The following is a 16,581-nucleotide window of genomic DNA, read 5'->3' on the forward strand; positions in this document are numbered from 1 at the left end:
ATGTACTTGTACAGAGTAATCATGTCCCCTCGCAAGCGCCTCTTTTCCAGAGAAAACAACCTCAACCTCGACAGTCTAACCTCATAGTTTAAATCTTCCATCCCCTTAACCAGTTTAGTTGCACGTCTCTGCACTCTCTCCAGCTCATTAATATCCTTCTTAAGGACTGGAGCCCAAAACTGCACTGCATACTCAAGGTGAGGCCTTACCAGGGACCTATAAAGGGGCAAAATTATGTTCTCATCCCTTGAGTCAATGCCCTTTTTTATACAAGACAGCACTTTATTTGCTTTAGTAGCCACAGAATGACACTGCCTGGAATTAGACAACTTGTTATCAAAAAAAACCCCTAGATCCTTCTCCATTAAGGATACCCCCAGCACACTACCATTCAGTAGATAGTTCGCTTTTATATTATTTCTACCAAAGTGCATAACTTTGCACTTATCAACATTGAACCTCATTTTCCAGTTTGCTGCTCAGTTTTCTAATTTTGTCAAATCGTTCTGCAAAGCGGCAGCATCCTGCATGGAAATTATAGTTTTGCACAATTTTGTGTCATCAGCAAAAATAGAAACAGTACTCTCTATGCCCACCTCCAGGTCATTAATAAACAAGTTAAAAAGCAAAGGACCAAGGACTGACCCCTGCGGTACTCCACTAACCACACTGGTCCAATTAGAAAATGTTCCATTTACCACCACTCTTTGTACTCTATCCCTCAGCCAGTTCTCTATCCAATTACAAATATCATGTTCTAGGCCAATATTCCTTAATTTGATCATTAACCTTCTGTGAGGTACTGTATCAAACGCTTTAGCAAAGTCCAAGTAGATCACATCAACTGCCATTCCAGCATCGAGGTTCCTACTCACCTCCTCATAAAAGGCGACTAAATTAGTCTGGCAAGATCTGTTACGCATAAAACCATGCTGGCACAAACTAATAGTATTGTGAACTGCAATGTATTCAAGTACCCTATCCCTTATTACCCCTTCCAAAAGTTTTCCTACTACTGATGTTAGACTAACAGGCCTATAGTTTTCAGGCTGAGAACGGGATCCCTTTTTAAATAACGGCACCACATTAGCAATCCGCCAGTCTCTCGGCACCATGCCAGACCTCAATGAATCCTGAAAAATTAAGTGAAGAGGTTTGGCAATCACAGCGCTCAGCTCATTTAATACCCTGGGATGAATCCCATCCGGCCCTGGACCTTTGTTTACCTTTACATGTTCAAGTCTCTTTTGAATTTCCTCCCGAGTGACCCATGCGTCAGTAGCTAAATTACTAGAACTGGGCATATTAAAATGGAAGCCTTCATTATCTGGCTCCTCAGATGTATAGACAGATGAAAAATAAGAGTTCAAAATTTCAGCTTTTTCCCCGTTCTCATCAACCAACTTACCCCCCCGTGATAATAAGGTTCCCACCCCTTCTTGTTTAATTTTTTTACTATTCACATAATTAAAAAATAATTTTGGATTCTTTTTACTCCTAGCTGCAATATCCCTTTCCATCTCTATTTTAGCTTGCTTGATAGCTTTTTTGCATGCTTTATTTGCTTCCTTGTACCTGATGAAAGTTTCTGCTGTCCCAGCTAACTTGAATGCCCTAAAAGCACGTCTTTTCTTACCAACCTCGACACTAACACCTTTATTCAGCCATAAAGGTTTTGCTTTGCGATGCCTCTCCTTGCTTACAAGGGGGATATACTGTTGTGTATACCTGCAAAGCAATGTTTTAAAGATGTTCCAGTTTCCTTCTGTGTCTAACCCCATGAAAAGCCTTTCCCAGTTGACACATTGCAGAGATGCCCTTATACTGGCAAAGTCTGCACATCTAAAATTGAGCGTTTTAGTTACTCCCTTATAGAGCTGTCTCTGCAGCATTATCTCAAAGGAGACCATGTTGTGATCACTGTTCCCCAAATGCTCACCCACACAAATGTTAGAGATGAGTTCATTATTATTAGAAATCACCAGGTCCAAAATAGAGTCATTCCTAGTGGGTTCTTGAACCGCCTGAAATAAAAAGTTGTCATTTAGCATATTTACAAACCTACTAGCTTTTTCTGACTTAGCCGCCCCATTACTCCAGTCAATGTCCGGATAATTAAAGTCCCCCATAATAACAACTTGACCCAGTTTTGAAGCCTCCTCCATTTGCAACAATAGCTGGGCCTCATCCCCCTCATCTATACGGGGTGGTTTATAGCATACACCAATGATCATTTTCTTTGTGACCTTCAGCCCTACTGAAATTTCTACCCAAAGAGATTCGACTTTTCATTGGTAATGTCTTTATTACATGGCTTTAAATCTGACTTTACGTAAAGACAAACCCCGCCACCCTTTTTAATCTCTCTGTCCCTCCTGAAAAGTGTATAGCCATTTAAATTCACAGCCCAGTCGCATTTATCATCCCACAAGGTCTCAGTGATACCAATTAAATCATAATTTTCAATACATGCAATACATGCATACTTGCAGCTCCCCTAATTTACCCGACAAGCTACGCGCATTAGCCAGCATGCAGCGGAGATTACTACTTCTCCCTCTGATGTTTACATTAGCTAACAGAGAGTTAGAGCTAAGGCAATTATGAGACTGCTTTCCTTGTAACGGAAGCTCCTTATCTGATAAACTATATGCCCCCCTCACTCCTCCCCCACAACCCTTTGCTAGTCCCCCTGCCCCGTCTACACTAATTTTCCCATAGAACTCTAGCTCCCCCACCCCCCCCTTGTCTAGTTTAAACACTCCTCCAACCTCTTAACCATTCTCTCCCCTAGCACAGCAGACCCCCTTCCATTGAGGTGCAATCCGTCACGGCTGTATAGATTGTACCCAAAGGAAAAGAAAGCCCAGTGCTCTAGGAACCCAAACCCTTCCTTCCTACACCATGACTTTAGCCACGCATTTAGCTCCCTAAGCTCCCGCTGTCTCCCTAAACTTGCACGTGGCACCGGCAAAATTTCCGAAAAAATGACATTGGAGGACCTTTGCTTAATCTTAGAGCCTAGATCCCTGAACTCACTCTTTAAGGTCCCCCACCTACCGTTCATTTTGTCGTTAGTACCGATATGTACCAAGACAGCCGGGTCATGCCCAGCCCCTCCCAATAATGTGTCAACCCGATCAACCACGTGCCGAACCCTGGCACCAGGAAGACAGCAAACTGTCAGGTTGAAGCGATCCGCTTGACAGATTACCCTGTCCACTTTCCTAATGATCGAATCCCCTATAACCACCATCTCTTTAGGCCTAGCTCTGCTCTCCTCCCCACCACTACTAGAGAAACTGGTCTCCCGGCTGTTAGAGAGATCAGCCTCATCTAGAACCGCCAGTCCAGAGTTCACACTCCCATCTTCTTCACACAATCTGGCTAATCTGTTGGGATGCGCAAACCCTGGAGCAGCCTCCCTTTTCCTTTTACCCACACTAGATTTTCTAACTGTCACCCAGCTTACTGCCCTATCATCCTTTTGCTGCTCCCCTCCCCCCATACTATCTGACCCTGCTAGCACTTGTTCAGTTAGCAAGAGACTCCTCTCAAGATTGTTGATTGAACGCAGTGTTGCAACGTGTTCCTCTAGTGCTCTAACGCGAGTCTCTAAAATGGCAATTCGCTCACATCCACAACAGAGGTATGCACTTTGGAACTGTTGTTCCACAACTGCATACATGTGGCAGGCTGTGCACTGTGTCAGACCTTCAATGTTGCTACCACTCATACTCCCAGTTACAAGAACAGTTAACAAAAATAGGTGAAAGGACTTGTAGTAAATACCTTGTTTTACCTTGTTTTTAACTCCCTTCGTGTTTAACTCCTGAGTTTATAACTCCACTTACAGAGCCCCCACTAACTCCTGAGTTTATAACTCCACTTACAGAGCCCCACTTAAAGAGCAATCACTTACAGAGCACCTACCACCAGAGCAAGCTCCACTGGAGTGCCAGTGGTTCTATTTATGCAGTCTGTAAAGGTCAACTAATCAAACCCCACCCACCTCAAACTGAGGGTAATTACAAAGGAATGTAACCTGCTGTATGCCTATGGATCCCACAAACTTTGTAAATTAGCACCAAAAACAACAATTACTTTTGAAAAAAAAGTTAATAAAGGATACTTATCCCTTTTTTGTTGAAATGAAAGCAAGTTGATTCAACCAGCCACCAGCCTGTTAGTAAGCAAAATTGCTAGGAACAAGCCATTTTATACCAAACCAAAAGTTAACAGAACAGTTTGATAATACAATAAAGAGAACATTCTTAATGATTCAAAAGAGGGAGGCAAGTTCCTGATCCGTACAGCTAGCAATGTATAGCATAAACTAAACCCTCATCAAGAGAAAACAAAAAGAAGTATATGGCACGCCTATTTAACAGTTCTATAAAACAGATAGTATATTCATATTGGTATATATTACTTATTGGTTAAAAATGCATACTTGCACATTTTAATGCTGAAATCCACCCATGTATACACTGATAGGCTGATTCCATCCTATCAGTGCATACGCAAGATGGGAGGGAGTGGATGGGCCTTTTCTCTGCTCGCACATCTTAATTTTTCTCTGCTTAATGCTGTACAAACATGTCTTTTACAGATACTATCTTGAATGTTTTAGAAAGTTTCTAAAAGTTCAGTGGAACAGTCATGCTATAGGGCATTGTTAAATCATCCACATCAATACAATTAACTTTGGACTTTTTTCATGAAATATAGATTTATCATTAAAATGTTACTAATACGATCAGGATGTACAGTGGTTTGAATCAAAAACAAAACATGTATATCTGGTTTAAATCATTTAAGATTACAGATATGAGGGCTGATTCACTAAAGTGTGTTAAAACGAGCGCTATTTATAGCACGTGTCTTAACGCACGATTCACTGAAAGGATATTTGCGTTAATTTAGACGTGATGCTGTTTGCGTTATTTAACTCGCAGACTATTTTCATGCGGTATTTAATGCAATGCGTGCTAACGCATCGCACGCGCTAATTAACACACGTGCGCTACTTTTCACGCCATATAAGCCATACACGCCATTACGTTCGTTAAACTACTTTTTTTTTAAATTACCATTTCCCTGCAAACTGGAGGCTGCATCACTCTAGGGCCAACACATACTTGAATAAATCACACTGCAAAGTCCATATTGTGTTGCCAAAAGCTCATGAACTGTACTTTTCTATAATTACCACCTGGCCCAAGTAGGTGTTCACAAACACTTAGACGCGCTAAATATCACATTATTATGCGATATTTAGCGCGTCTAAGTCTTTGTGAATCATTCGTTAATATTATTTCTGCGCGCAAATTAACGCAATGCAGTAAAATTAACGCATGCGGTTGCGCGCTAATTAACGCACGCGCTATGCGACTTAACGCATGCAATAATACGTTAGTGAATCGCGCGTTTTTTTCCGTGTCAATTTTACCGCAAAAAAGCATGCGATAACGCTTATCGCACTTTAGTGAATCAAACCCTATGGTGTTAGACAAACAACCCATGGTCAGAAAACATTTCAATCATCTGTAGGTTTTACCTGCTCATTAAGCCAATGCCACATCTTTATGTGGGAGAGAGGTGGGAAGAGAGGGGGTGAAGAAAGGGAGAAAAGACAGTGAAGCATTAGTTTAAAAATCCATTCATACATTACAGCAAGAACATAGTTTGCAAAAACATCTAAAACAATAACAAGACAAAATGCAAAAAATACTGTATACCTGAAGAGAAACATAGCTTTTGAATGGACACAGGAAAACAAACTACTTTATTTTACAGAACAACGTGTTAAACGACAGCACAGGAATGGGAGGGTTAATGCACACTTCCCTTCAGGAGTCAGGATAGCAACTAAAAAAAAAACTGATGTGAACTCAAGGTCAGATATTCAGTTCTTCCGTTATCTTCAACTGAGACATGCATTTCACTCCCAGTTCAGGTCCTACCAACTTTCACCCACACTACTGCCATAGGAAGCCAGACTCTGGGCCTCAGACCCCACAAAACAGTCTCTCAACTGTATGGCATAAGCCAGGCCTCAAATCCTGCTCTATTTGATAAGGCAAAATGTAAATGGCTGGCAATTGTTCCATCCCTAAAAGAGGATCAATGGAAAGAAAAAACTGATAACCTATACATTTTCTTAATATCACTCAGAGATAGAATAGAATTTAAGATGATTCACCAAATATACATTACCCCTCTAAAACTCAAGGCCAAGGGGTATATAGAAAGATCCAAATGTGATATGGCAAATGGCTTCCTCCATTTGATCTGGGATGGTCCTAAGGTAATAACATTCTGCACAGAAGTTACCCACTATACATAGGCGGAAGGTGACTTTTTTGTTTGGGGAGGCTAAAGATGGGCCATATATATACTGACCTAAAGCTAATGTGAGACTTAGTGGATTTGCTGCTGGTGTAAAAAATTAACCTCCCAACTACCTCTTGCCATTCCCACTGACCAAGGATTCTGTACAAAAGTGCAGGTGGGGGTGCATTTTTTTTACCCTAAAATGCTTAGGATGTAAAAGTATTCATACGTGCACTTCTGTGAGGGGATCTGCAAACATTTGTGTTTGTGATCAGCTAGCTTAAAGGGGTAGTTCACCTTTAAATTCACTTTTAATATAATGTAGACTGATATTCTGAGACAATTTACAATTGGCCCTCTTATTTTTAATGGTTTTTCAGTTATTTAGCTTTTTGTTCAGCAGCTCTCCATTTGGTAATTTAGCAGCTATCTGGTTGCTAGGGTCTTATTTACCCTAGCAACCAGGTAGTGGTTTAAACAAGAGATGGGAATATGAATAGTTAAGTGGCCTGCATGGAAAAATAAGTAATAAAAAATTATAATAATAATAAAATTGTAGCCTCGCAGAGCAATAATTTTTGGCCCCTATTTGAAATCTGGAAAGAGGCAGAAGAGAAAGGCAAATTATTCAAAAAAATTAATTAGGAAGACCAATTGCTAGGAATAGGCCATTTTATAACATACTGAAAGTTAACTTAAAAGTGAACCACCCCTTTAGATGTGTTTACGTTAGTTTTATAGCAAGAAAGGCAGTGGGTACTGACACCCCAGGCACATTATATACAGTGAGGCGCAATCTGTAATTACAAAACCAGAACATTATATGCAGTGAGAAGCAGTGGGTACTGATGGCAGATATTCAGGCCCTGGCACTATAACACTGGCACGGATACACAACATTGGCCCCACTGTAACTAAATAGAAATGAACAAAACAATGACAAAAAAAAAATAGTAAGTGCAAAAAACAACAACAATTATATAAAAGCACAATGAGCTTTTTCAGGTGGAAAGAGTTAACTTACCATCCATCTGTTAGGACAGGTGATAGATTATAAATTATTATAGATGTCAGGTCAGGCAAAAAACAATTTAATGTCAGCTAGTGGATTCAGCCTTTAGAACTGTATAGTACCTGTGTGTAGTACCTGGGTATAGTACCAGCGTATAGTACCTGTGTATAGTACCTGTGTATAGCACCTGCGTATTGCACCTGCAAATAGCACCTGTGGGAGTAGGATGAAATCTGCAGCAAAAGTTGAGAGTTAGTTCTCAGGTAAAGTTTACAGTCTGCAGATTCTTCTTTTCAGTCTTCATTTCTGCACTGCCTTCAGTTTGTAATATTTCGCGAGCCCGGTCTGCATCTGTGCTTTGATTGGCCAATTTTACTGTCTGTCAAGAAAGCTGAGCTCTGATTGGAGAATCGACAAGAATAAAGATTCAATCAGAGCACAGCAGAACGGGTTTGCAGGAACAGATTTCCAGGACAGTGCAGAAACGGAGTGAGGTTTTTTTTGTTTTTTAATGTGCCAAGCAGGTTTGGGGAGGCTTAGCCTCCCTTAGCCTTATTGAAAATCTGCCTATGCCACTATATAAGCAAACATCTCTCTCTCCCTGGCATAAAGTCCCCTGAGGTATGTTTGTTAGGAATAATAGACAAACTAGTACCCCTTCAAAAATCTAGAGCATTACTGTGCTAGTAATAATGAAGCGGATGAGCCCCATCCCTCCCACAGGGGGATGAGAGGGTTATTGCCAAAGAATAGAAGAGGGTGAGAGAGCCAAAGAGAAGACCATAAGGGAGATGTTGTAGTGGAGAAAAAGTAAAATGGGCAGCGCTCTAACATGTGAGCTGAAAGACAACATTATGATACTATTGATATACTATATACTAATGACCGCCTGCCCCATCCAATGACATCAGAGAAGTCTATAAATCGGTGTGGTGGGTAAAGGTCGGTCAGAAATTTCTGATTGTGTATGGGGATGTGGCGGTAGGCATCACTACATCTACATCAGCGATAATTGATTAGGGAGATTACACTTTGAAAGATGTGGGTATATGTAGTAATCTACATATTCGCTCCCACAAACTGTCAGACTTTCTCCCAATCTCTCTGCCTTCAAGAGATCTCTAAAAACACATTTATTTAGCGAGGCTTACCCTAATCTAGCTTAGCAATACCCTGTGCCACACCTCTCACAACTCTGGTCATGCCCATTCCCACACCTTGTGTCTCAACCCTTTCTCCTTGTAGATTGTAAGCTCTTTTGGGCAGGGCCCTCTTCACCTCTTGTATCGGTTACTGATTGCTTTATATGTTACTCTGTATGTCCAATGTATGTAACCCACATATTGTACAGCGCTGCGGAATATGTTGGCGCTTTATAAATAAATGTTAATGTAATGTAATCTGCTGGATGCTTTTTAGATCTAGTTATGTCCTATAAAAGGGCACGTACTATCAGCTCCCTATTGATATTGGACCAGGTAAATCTCTAAGGCAAACAACACTACATCCGATTAAAAATGGGACTGTAACCCTTTCTTGGAACATTCACTAAATTTGGCTGTGTATAGGCTTAGAAAAACAGGAGATTTGTTGTTCTCTTGAATTATAGATACTGGGAACTGGGATGTAGCGCAGTGCCTCCACCTAGTGGACAATGAGGAGCACACCTCAAGGGGATTTCCACTAGGAAATAATCACACACGGGTTGCAGCAATATCAAACTTTTATATAACCTTTGAAATAGAAGGTAGAACAGCTTTAGGGATAACTGATAATCCTGTCCTGAGGAACTTGTATAGTCCTATCCACTGCTGGCACAGTCTCTGTACTTGCCCAGCCCTAACTTGGATCCGGATAGACCCCAACCCTTAAATCAGTTCAGTCCCTTCCCCAGAGCTCTTAAGTCCCCCCAGGTAGCGCTACCTGCCCCAGAGCACCTTCCCCTCTGAAAAGGTGGCTGCTCCCACGTAGCAGGCAAACGAACAATACCTGTTCACTCCAGGGGACACACACAGAGATTCCACAGAGGCCTTTGTAATCACTGGCAGCCCCACAGACTTCTCTCTTTGCAGTCTGAACCCACAACAGTTTGTACTGGCTGCTCACTCTGGATCTCTCTGTCAACACTGGCAAAAACAACAGGGGCCCCCTTTATAAACTGCTGGACCCGCCCCTAGATTTTTGGCTCCAAACCTTAGGCACACCTCTCCCAGACGTGCACTGGGGCATCCAGCCAATCGGGTCCCTCCCCAGTCTGTAGCTAGGCTTTATGAGGTCACACTTAAAGTGGGCGCAGCCACCAAGAGCCAATCAGATTTTACCTATTGACTTATAGGGCTATGGCACAGGGGGAGATAAGTCGCCACCAATAGCCAATCACATTTCTTTAATTGTTAGACTAACATCAGGTACCCCCAAACACAACACCGCCCCAAATAACTATTCGCTGTCAGATTTTACCGAATTTTATTGGTCTGATGCCAGGGTTCCCAAATTTTGCACAGTCAGTCACTGGGTGACTATGTACTCAAGGTTAGAAAAGTGGACGGGGCCACCAAAAGCCAATCACATTTCTTTCATTGTTAGACTAACATCAGGCATCCCCAAACACACCGCCGCCCCAAATAACTATTCGCTGCCACCATCTATCATTAACTGGTGATAGAAACCTAATACACAAACTGTATCACTTTAGGGTTAGCTTTCACTAATTCAACAAGCACTCTAGCAACCAAAGGGTTAAATTAAAGTCAAACACACTCTCCAGCTAGCAGTCAACTAGTTAATTAGCATTTACACAGAACTTGCCCTCCACAGTTACAGACATGAGTTCATAATATTCTAGGCCCAAACATTTATACCAGGTACGTGAGTCTTAGAGCCAAAGGACATAACTTATTAAATTTAATATTACAAGGGTATACAGTGCATTTAAAAAGATTTTACAAAAAGAGACATATACATACAAACAATAAATAAAATAAAAGGCAATAAAACACAGAGAAACCCTATGTACGTTACCGAGTAAGGAATTTCCAAGTGTCCTCCTGGAGGTAAGAGTTTGAAAGCCTGAGCACACCCCCCCAAAGAAATTGGGGCCTCCAAAATATGAGCTAATGAGTACCTGGGTCTGTTGCCCTATTTATTACCCGCTGGGACCCATCCTCAATACCGTATGCATGAGGAGGGAGTGTCCAGGAACTTGTTCCTTGGGACCCCCTAAAGAGAAATTGCAATTCGCAGGCCAGTTGCTGTCATATAATATTGGCACTTGCCAGTACCCAATATTATTATGAAAATATGGGCTTGCTTTAACCCATATGTGGGCAATCAGAATACTACCAAACATGAGGGGTGTCTCATGTTCCAGTCCCCTAGAAACTATCCCTCCTAACTGGTGGGTATAGGCTGTCCCTGTTTGGTGTCATTGGGAAGCATGTGACCTCCTCATAACCAATACGTGATTTATTAGGATGTAAACCCTAAAGCAAAGGAGATATGGACCCCGTTCTATAATCCATATTTTCTGCTAGCTGTTCCCTCCTACTGTTCTTAGGTCCTCAATTGCCTTTCTTTGATCAACAAAATGGCCTGGCTCCAAATTGTCTGATTAACCAAGATAAGTTTGTACCCTTCCACCGTCCCTTGTTGTGTATTTAATTAATTAAGGGTATCTTGTGGACACAAAGCAAAATGTTGCCAGGTTTAAAACTTTACAATGCCAGGGCAATACTGCTGGCATGACACTAGGCAACCCAGTAGCGGTGAGCAGCACAGTGTCTCAGTGCTTCGGCAATACTTATACGCACAGTGCGTCTACCTGGATTAACCCAGCAGTGTATCATTACGGTGTATGGAGGGGGAACGCCTGCAACGAGCACTCTGCATACCCTTAGGGTGACCTGATGTCGCTGCATAAGGCAGTCAACACCAATATTATACCCAAATCTGTTAGTGTACACATTATCTGAGGAGTCCAGTTCTCGGGTCAGCATTGACTACTGCACCTCTCACATACAAGGTTCCTAAGGCATGTCGCGGGGTGTCATTTGCCCTACGCAGGGCACAGCCAACTACGGGGAAGGGGGATCCGCCTGATGTCCCTCTTATTGACCCATCCAACCTGAACAGAGGGGTTCACGTGCCCCCTGCGGGGCACAGCTCCTTAAATCCAATAGAGCATAGTTACACTTGCTACCCATTGAAGCTTATTTGCGGGGAGAAGTAGCAATACACATAGTTGCAAAAAGAGGTTGTATTTCCACTTGTAACATTATTACTGAGCCCAGCAAGGAGACCTACAATGTTTCTAAGGAGGTTACACATAGTAACTAACAAGGGAATAGTATACAGCTACATGGAGATGTTGACATTGTAACAGTTATACAAGAAAGGAGCTACCTAAGGAGATGTGTAGCTATCTGTGACACACAATGTATACAGTGAACAATTAGTTTAGTAACAAAGATCTAGTGGGGAGAAATTTGAGAATAAGAACTTAGATAAAGCATCCTAGTGGAAGAGTTTCATTTAAGTCCTGTGGGGCCACACAGTCCAGTTAATGTATCCATCAGGATTCCCTCCTGTGTAAGGCCAGGTCCCTATTGCCTCCCCTGGACAGAGGGGGCTGGTGATCAATAGGCATGCATTTGAAGGTGGGCAGAGTGTGTTGCATATTCAGAAAATGTCTGGCGACCGGTTGGTTGATTCACCCTCCTTGAGGACTTTACTTAATGGCTGAACGATGGTTCCCAGTGCGTTCACTTAGGGTAGTGACAGTTTTACCCATGTAATATAAACCGCAGGGACAGGTGATGATATATACAACAAAGGTTGAAAGGCAGCCTAATCTGTGGTAATTCTTCTGTCTTTTGCCCGTATGTGGGTGTGGAAAGTCCGGACCCGTTAATAGGCACCTGCATGTGACACAATCCAGGCACTTGTAGCACCCGAGTTTTTGAAATGAAGAGAGCCAGTCTTTGTTTGCCATCAGAAATTTTAAAGTTTTGACCAATAGGTCTCTCAAGCTTTTGCAACCCATTAGGGGTTTGTGGGCCTGGTAGAGGGCCAATGATTCATCTTGATTGACCATGGGCCAATTTTTGTTGATACGTTTCGCCAGTGCCTGGGAGGTAGATGAAAAGGTGGTTGTGAAGATTAGTGGTACCGATTGTCTATTCTGTATTTGTTCTTTATTCAACAGGGTGTCCTGGGTATGGTTAAGGGCTCTTTGGAGTTGTGTCAGCAGTACATGTTCCTTGTAGCCACGTTCCAGAAATCTGTCGAACATTTCTTGGAGCTGTATTTTGGCTGTATCGGTTGAGCTGTTATTCCTGATTACCCTGAGAAATTGGGAATACGGGATACCCTTGATTGTGGCCGGTGGCTGGAGACATGTAAAATGGAATTAATATCAGTAGACTTGCAAAATAATCTGGTCCCAAATTTGCAGTCTTCCTTGAAGATGTTGAGGTCTAAAAAGTCAATGTTCTCCTTATAATGATTTAATGTGAGTTTAATGGGGCAATCAAGGTTGTTAAGATACTGATGAAAGGTGAGTAAAGCCTCCTCTCCCCCAGTCCAAATTAAAAACAAATCATCGATATAGAGAAAATAGGCCAAAATGGATTTGTGGAGTAACGGGAGTTGGTGCATGGTTTCAAATTCAGCCATGTAAAGGTTTGCATAGGAGGGTGCCAGGGCACTGCCCATTGTGTTGCCCGATATTTGTAAGAAAAACTTGTTCTCAAACTGAAAAAAATTCCTAGTGAGTGTAAGCTCTAGTAGGTGTAAAGGAACTCAGTGGGTGTATTTGTGGTTCTGTTAGTGGACAATGCCCCTATTACTGACTTGGTCATGGGGGATTACTACGTATAAGCTGGTTACATCCATTGTGACCAGAATGCAGTTGTCTGGAATGTTGTCCAGTGCTTTAAGTTTTTTTATAACGTGTAGAGTTTTGAGTGTAGGAATTCATGGCCTTGACTAAAGGTTGCAGGAATGAGTCAATAAATGTAGAGACTGGCTGGTAAAGTGAACCTACAGCAGAAATTATCGGTCTACCTGGGGGTGCTGGTCGAGACTTATGGATCTTATGTAACGTATAAATGATGGGTGTATGAGGGTATTCTGTTACCAAGAAGTTGTGGGTGTCATTAGTGATCCGACCTGCATTCAAGGCCAAGAAAAGATATTTGTCGAGTTCATTTTTGAACTTAATGGTCGGGTCCCCAGGTAGCGCCCTATATGTGTTAGTATCAGATAGTTGTCTCAATATTTCATCCCTATAGAATGTGTAGTCTAAAAGTAGGACCCACTATGGACCCACTATCCACTATGGACCCACCCTTGTCAGCTGGTCTGATAACAAAATCCCTGTCATACTGAAGGGTACAGATGGCTTGGCGTTCAGCAGGGAATAAATTAGGGTGCAGTTTACATGTCTTACCCATCTGTTTGACCTCTAGTGATAGAACCTTACCAAATGTACGCACAGTAGGGGGTGTATTCGGGGGTTTTAAAGTTACTTTTACCCTTAAATGCTCTTGTTCAGGGGAGTTTCTGAAATGTTCCTTAAGTTTTAGTTTCCTTTGGAATCTGTTAATATCTATCAATGTATCAAATGTGTCTGGTTGGGAGCAAGGGACAAAGGAAAGTCCTTTAGACAGTAGAGAGATTTCCCCTTCAGTCATAATATGCTTGCTTAGATTAAAGCCGTTTTCTTTATCTTTATCTTATCTGCAGTAGGCAATGCTGACCTGAAAACTGGACCCCTCAGGTAATGTGTACACTAACAGATATGGGTATAATATTGGTGTTGGCCGCCTTATGCAGTGACATTAGGTCACCCTAAGGGTATCCAGGGTGCTCATAAGCACGGGCCTCTGGGGACTTGGTAATGACACAGGACTTCCATACTGAACGAGCGGTGACTGAAAGCACGGGGCTCAATCCGATCAATGTACTTTATAAGGAGACTTAGAGATTACGATATGCCACATACTGAGGTCTGTGTAACCACTCGCCCACTATGTTTTGGAGTATTTCCCATGTCCAGTTATGCCCTTTATCTATACAATATTTTATGTACACTTTGTGGTATTAATATGTTAATTTCTATCTTACTTTGTGTTATTATTCACTTGTACTGTATGCTTTGGTTGCCTAGCAACAACATTAGCACCCTTTTGGGTTTATAAGCGTTTGTACTGCACTGTGGTGTTGGTGTTCCTGATGAAAGTTCCATTCAGGAACTGAAACATTGGACTGAATAAACCTCATATCTAATTCTTTAAACTGCGTGACTCCTGTGTGAAAATTCCCTGCGTGTGCCGTCACTCTATCTCTGTATGTATGTATATATATATATATATATATATATATATATATATATATGTTTGCCTATTATAGAAACCAGTGAAAAAAATTGTACCCACTGAAGTTTCTATTAAGGTTAAATTTAAAAGAGTATTAGAAAATATTACTGTATTGGATAGAACTACATATAGAAAACATTTTTGTGCAGATGTGTCAACATGTAGACCATGTGAAATAAAAATACAAACAAAAACAAATAGTGCAATACGTTTGGTAAAACAAATCCAATCACCATGTGCAACAGAAATAAATTAGTTGGGTTCTCCCACATGTGCAATATCACTAAATGCTCACCAGATGGCGAAGTATCCAGGCCAAACAAACTTAAGCGTGTTCAAATTGGAGTGGTGCCGAAGTACTCAGTATGATGAAGCAGAGAGAAGAAGCAGCACATAGTATAACATTGTTTATTAAAATGAATACTTGTCAGGGGCAGCCACAGGTGAGTGGCTGGCAGGTAGGAGCCTATATGCAGATAACCCAGAACTCCCTTAAAAGGCCAGACAGCCAAGTTATATGAACGAAGGAGTTTTAATGAAAAACAGAATGAAAATAAAAGTAATGTACAAGCCTGTGATAAATACAGAGTCCGGTAACAGGTGAATCCAAAGGCAGGCAGGGGTCAGTCCAGGCAGTGTTCTAGCAAGTCCAGATAATCAGGCAGGGGTCAGTCCAGGCAGAGTTCTATCAGATCCGTTAGTCAGGTAGGGGTCAGTCCGGGCAGAGTTCAAGCAAATCCAGAAAGTCGGGCAGAAGTCAAAATCACAAAACCAAACAGGAACCAGGCAGGGAACATAGGAATCGGGTATCTGAGGTGGCAAGACCAGGCTCAGCAGGAACGATGATCGAGCACTGTGTCTAGCCTGGAGAGGGTTTATATAGTCTGGTGATTAACAAAGCAGCCACACATGTGATGACCAATATAGACAGTGAAACTAGTGGAAAGGCAGAAAGGACATTAGAGCAACTGATCGCATGTAGGTCAAAGAGCCCCCTGTGGCTCAGTAAGCATGTGCAGCCGGAGTTCCGCACAAAGTCCAGGGTTCAAATCTCAATAGTTCCTGACATTACCCCCCCTTTAAAGATCGTCCTCCGGGCGATCTCCCAGTCGGACAACAACATTTTAAACAAAAAACATTTATGCATTAGAATCAAGTCATTAAAGATGCTGCAGGGACTGGTTATGCAAGCGAGTATACTGCAAGGCTCAAAACCATCAGCCCAGAGTGAACCATTAGAGATAGGATCATCAGCAGGGAAAGAATTGCTAGGGTCTGGAGCCAGGACAAGAGGGTCGTCAGGATCGGAAGCCGGAGCCAGAGGGTCGTCAGGATCGGAAGCCGGAGCCAGAGGGTCGTCAGGATCGGAAGCCGGAGCCAGAGGGTCGTCAGGATCGGAAGCCGGAGCCAGAGGGTCGTCAGGATCGGAAGCCGGAGCCAGAGGGTCGTCAGGATCGGAAGCCGAAGCCAGAGGGTCGTCAGGATCGGAAGCCGGAGCCAGGACAGGAGTGCCGCCAGAGTCAGGAGCCAAAGCCAGGACAGGAGTCCTGCCAGAGTCAGGAGCCAAAGCCAGGAGTGCCGCCAGAGTCAGGAGCCAAAGCCAGGACAGGAGGACCGCCAGAGTCAGGAGCCAAAGCCAGGACAGGAGTGCCGCCAGAGTCAGGAGCCAAAGCCAGGACAGGAGGACCGCCAGAGTCAGGAGCCAGGACAGGAGTGCCGCCAGAGTCAGGAACAGATGCCAGAAAGTCACTAGGATCATTAACACAAGGTAGGCCACCAGGATCAGGATTTAGAACAGTGGAGTTGCCAGAATCGGGAGCCACAGCGGATGAGACGCCAGGGTCAGGAGCCACAGCG

The 16,581-nt window shown here is 42.6% G+C and overlaps 1 protein-coding gene across 3 annotated transcripts in view; it reads right to left on the minus strand.

Moving 5' to 3' along the window:
* The window catches only part of tmem245 (transmembrane protein 245), a 252,025-nt gene that overhangs the window by 180,164 nt on the left and 55,280 nt on the right, over positions 1-16,581 (minus strand). For 2 of the 3 annotated variants that reach the window (XM_031903925.1, XM_012953820.3), the window contains exon 7: positions 5,561-5,584. The exons of the other annotated variant lie outside the window; for it this stretch is intronic. In XM_031903925.1, the coding sequence (XP_031759785.1) occupies positions 5,561-5,584 (24 nt within the window). The remainder of the gene's footprint in view (positions 1-5,560; positions 5,585-16,581) is intronic. 3 annotated transcript variants of the gene reach the window in all.

Source organism: Xenopus tropicalis, chromosome 6 (assembly GCF_000004195.4).
Source record: "Xenopus tropicalis strain Nigerian chromosome 6, UCB_Xtro_10.0, whole genome shotgun sequence".
Classification (NCBI taxonomy): Eukaryota; Metazoa; Chordata; class Amphibia; order Anura; family Pipidae; genus Xenopus; species Xenopus tropicalis.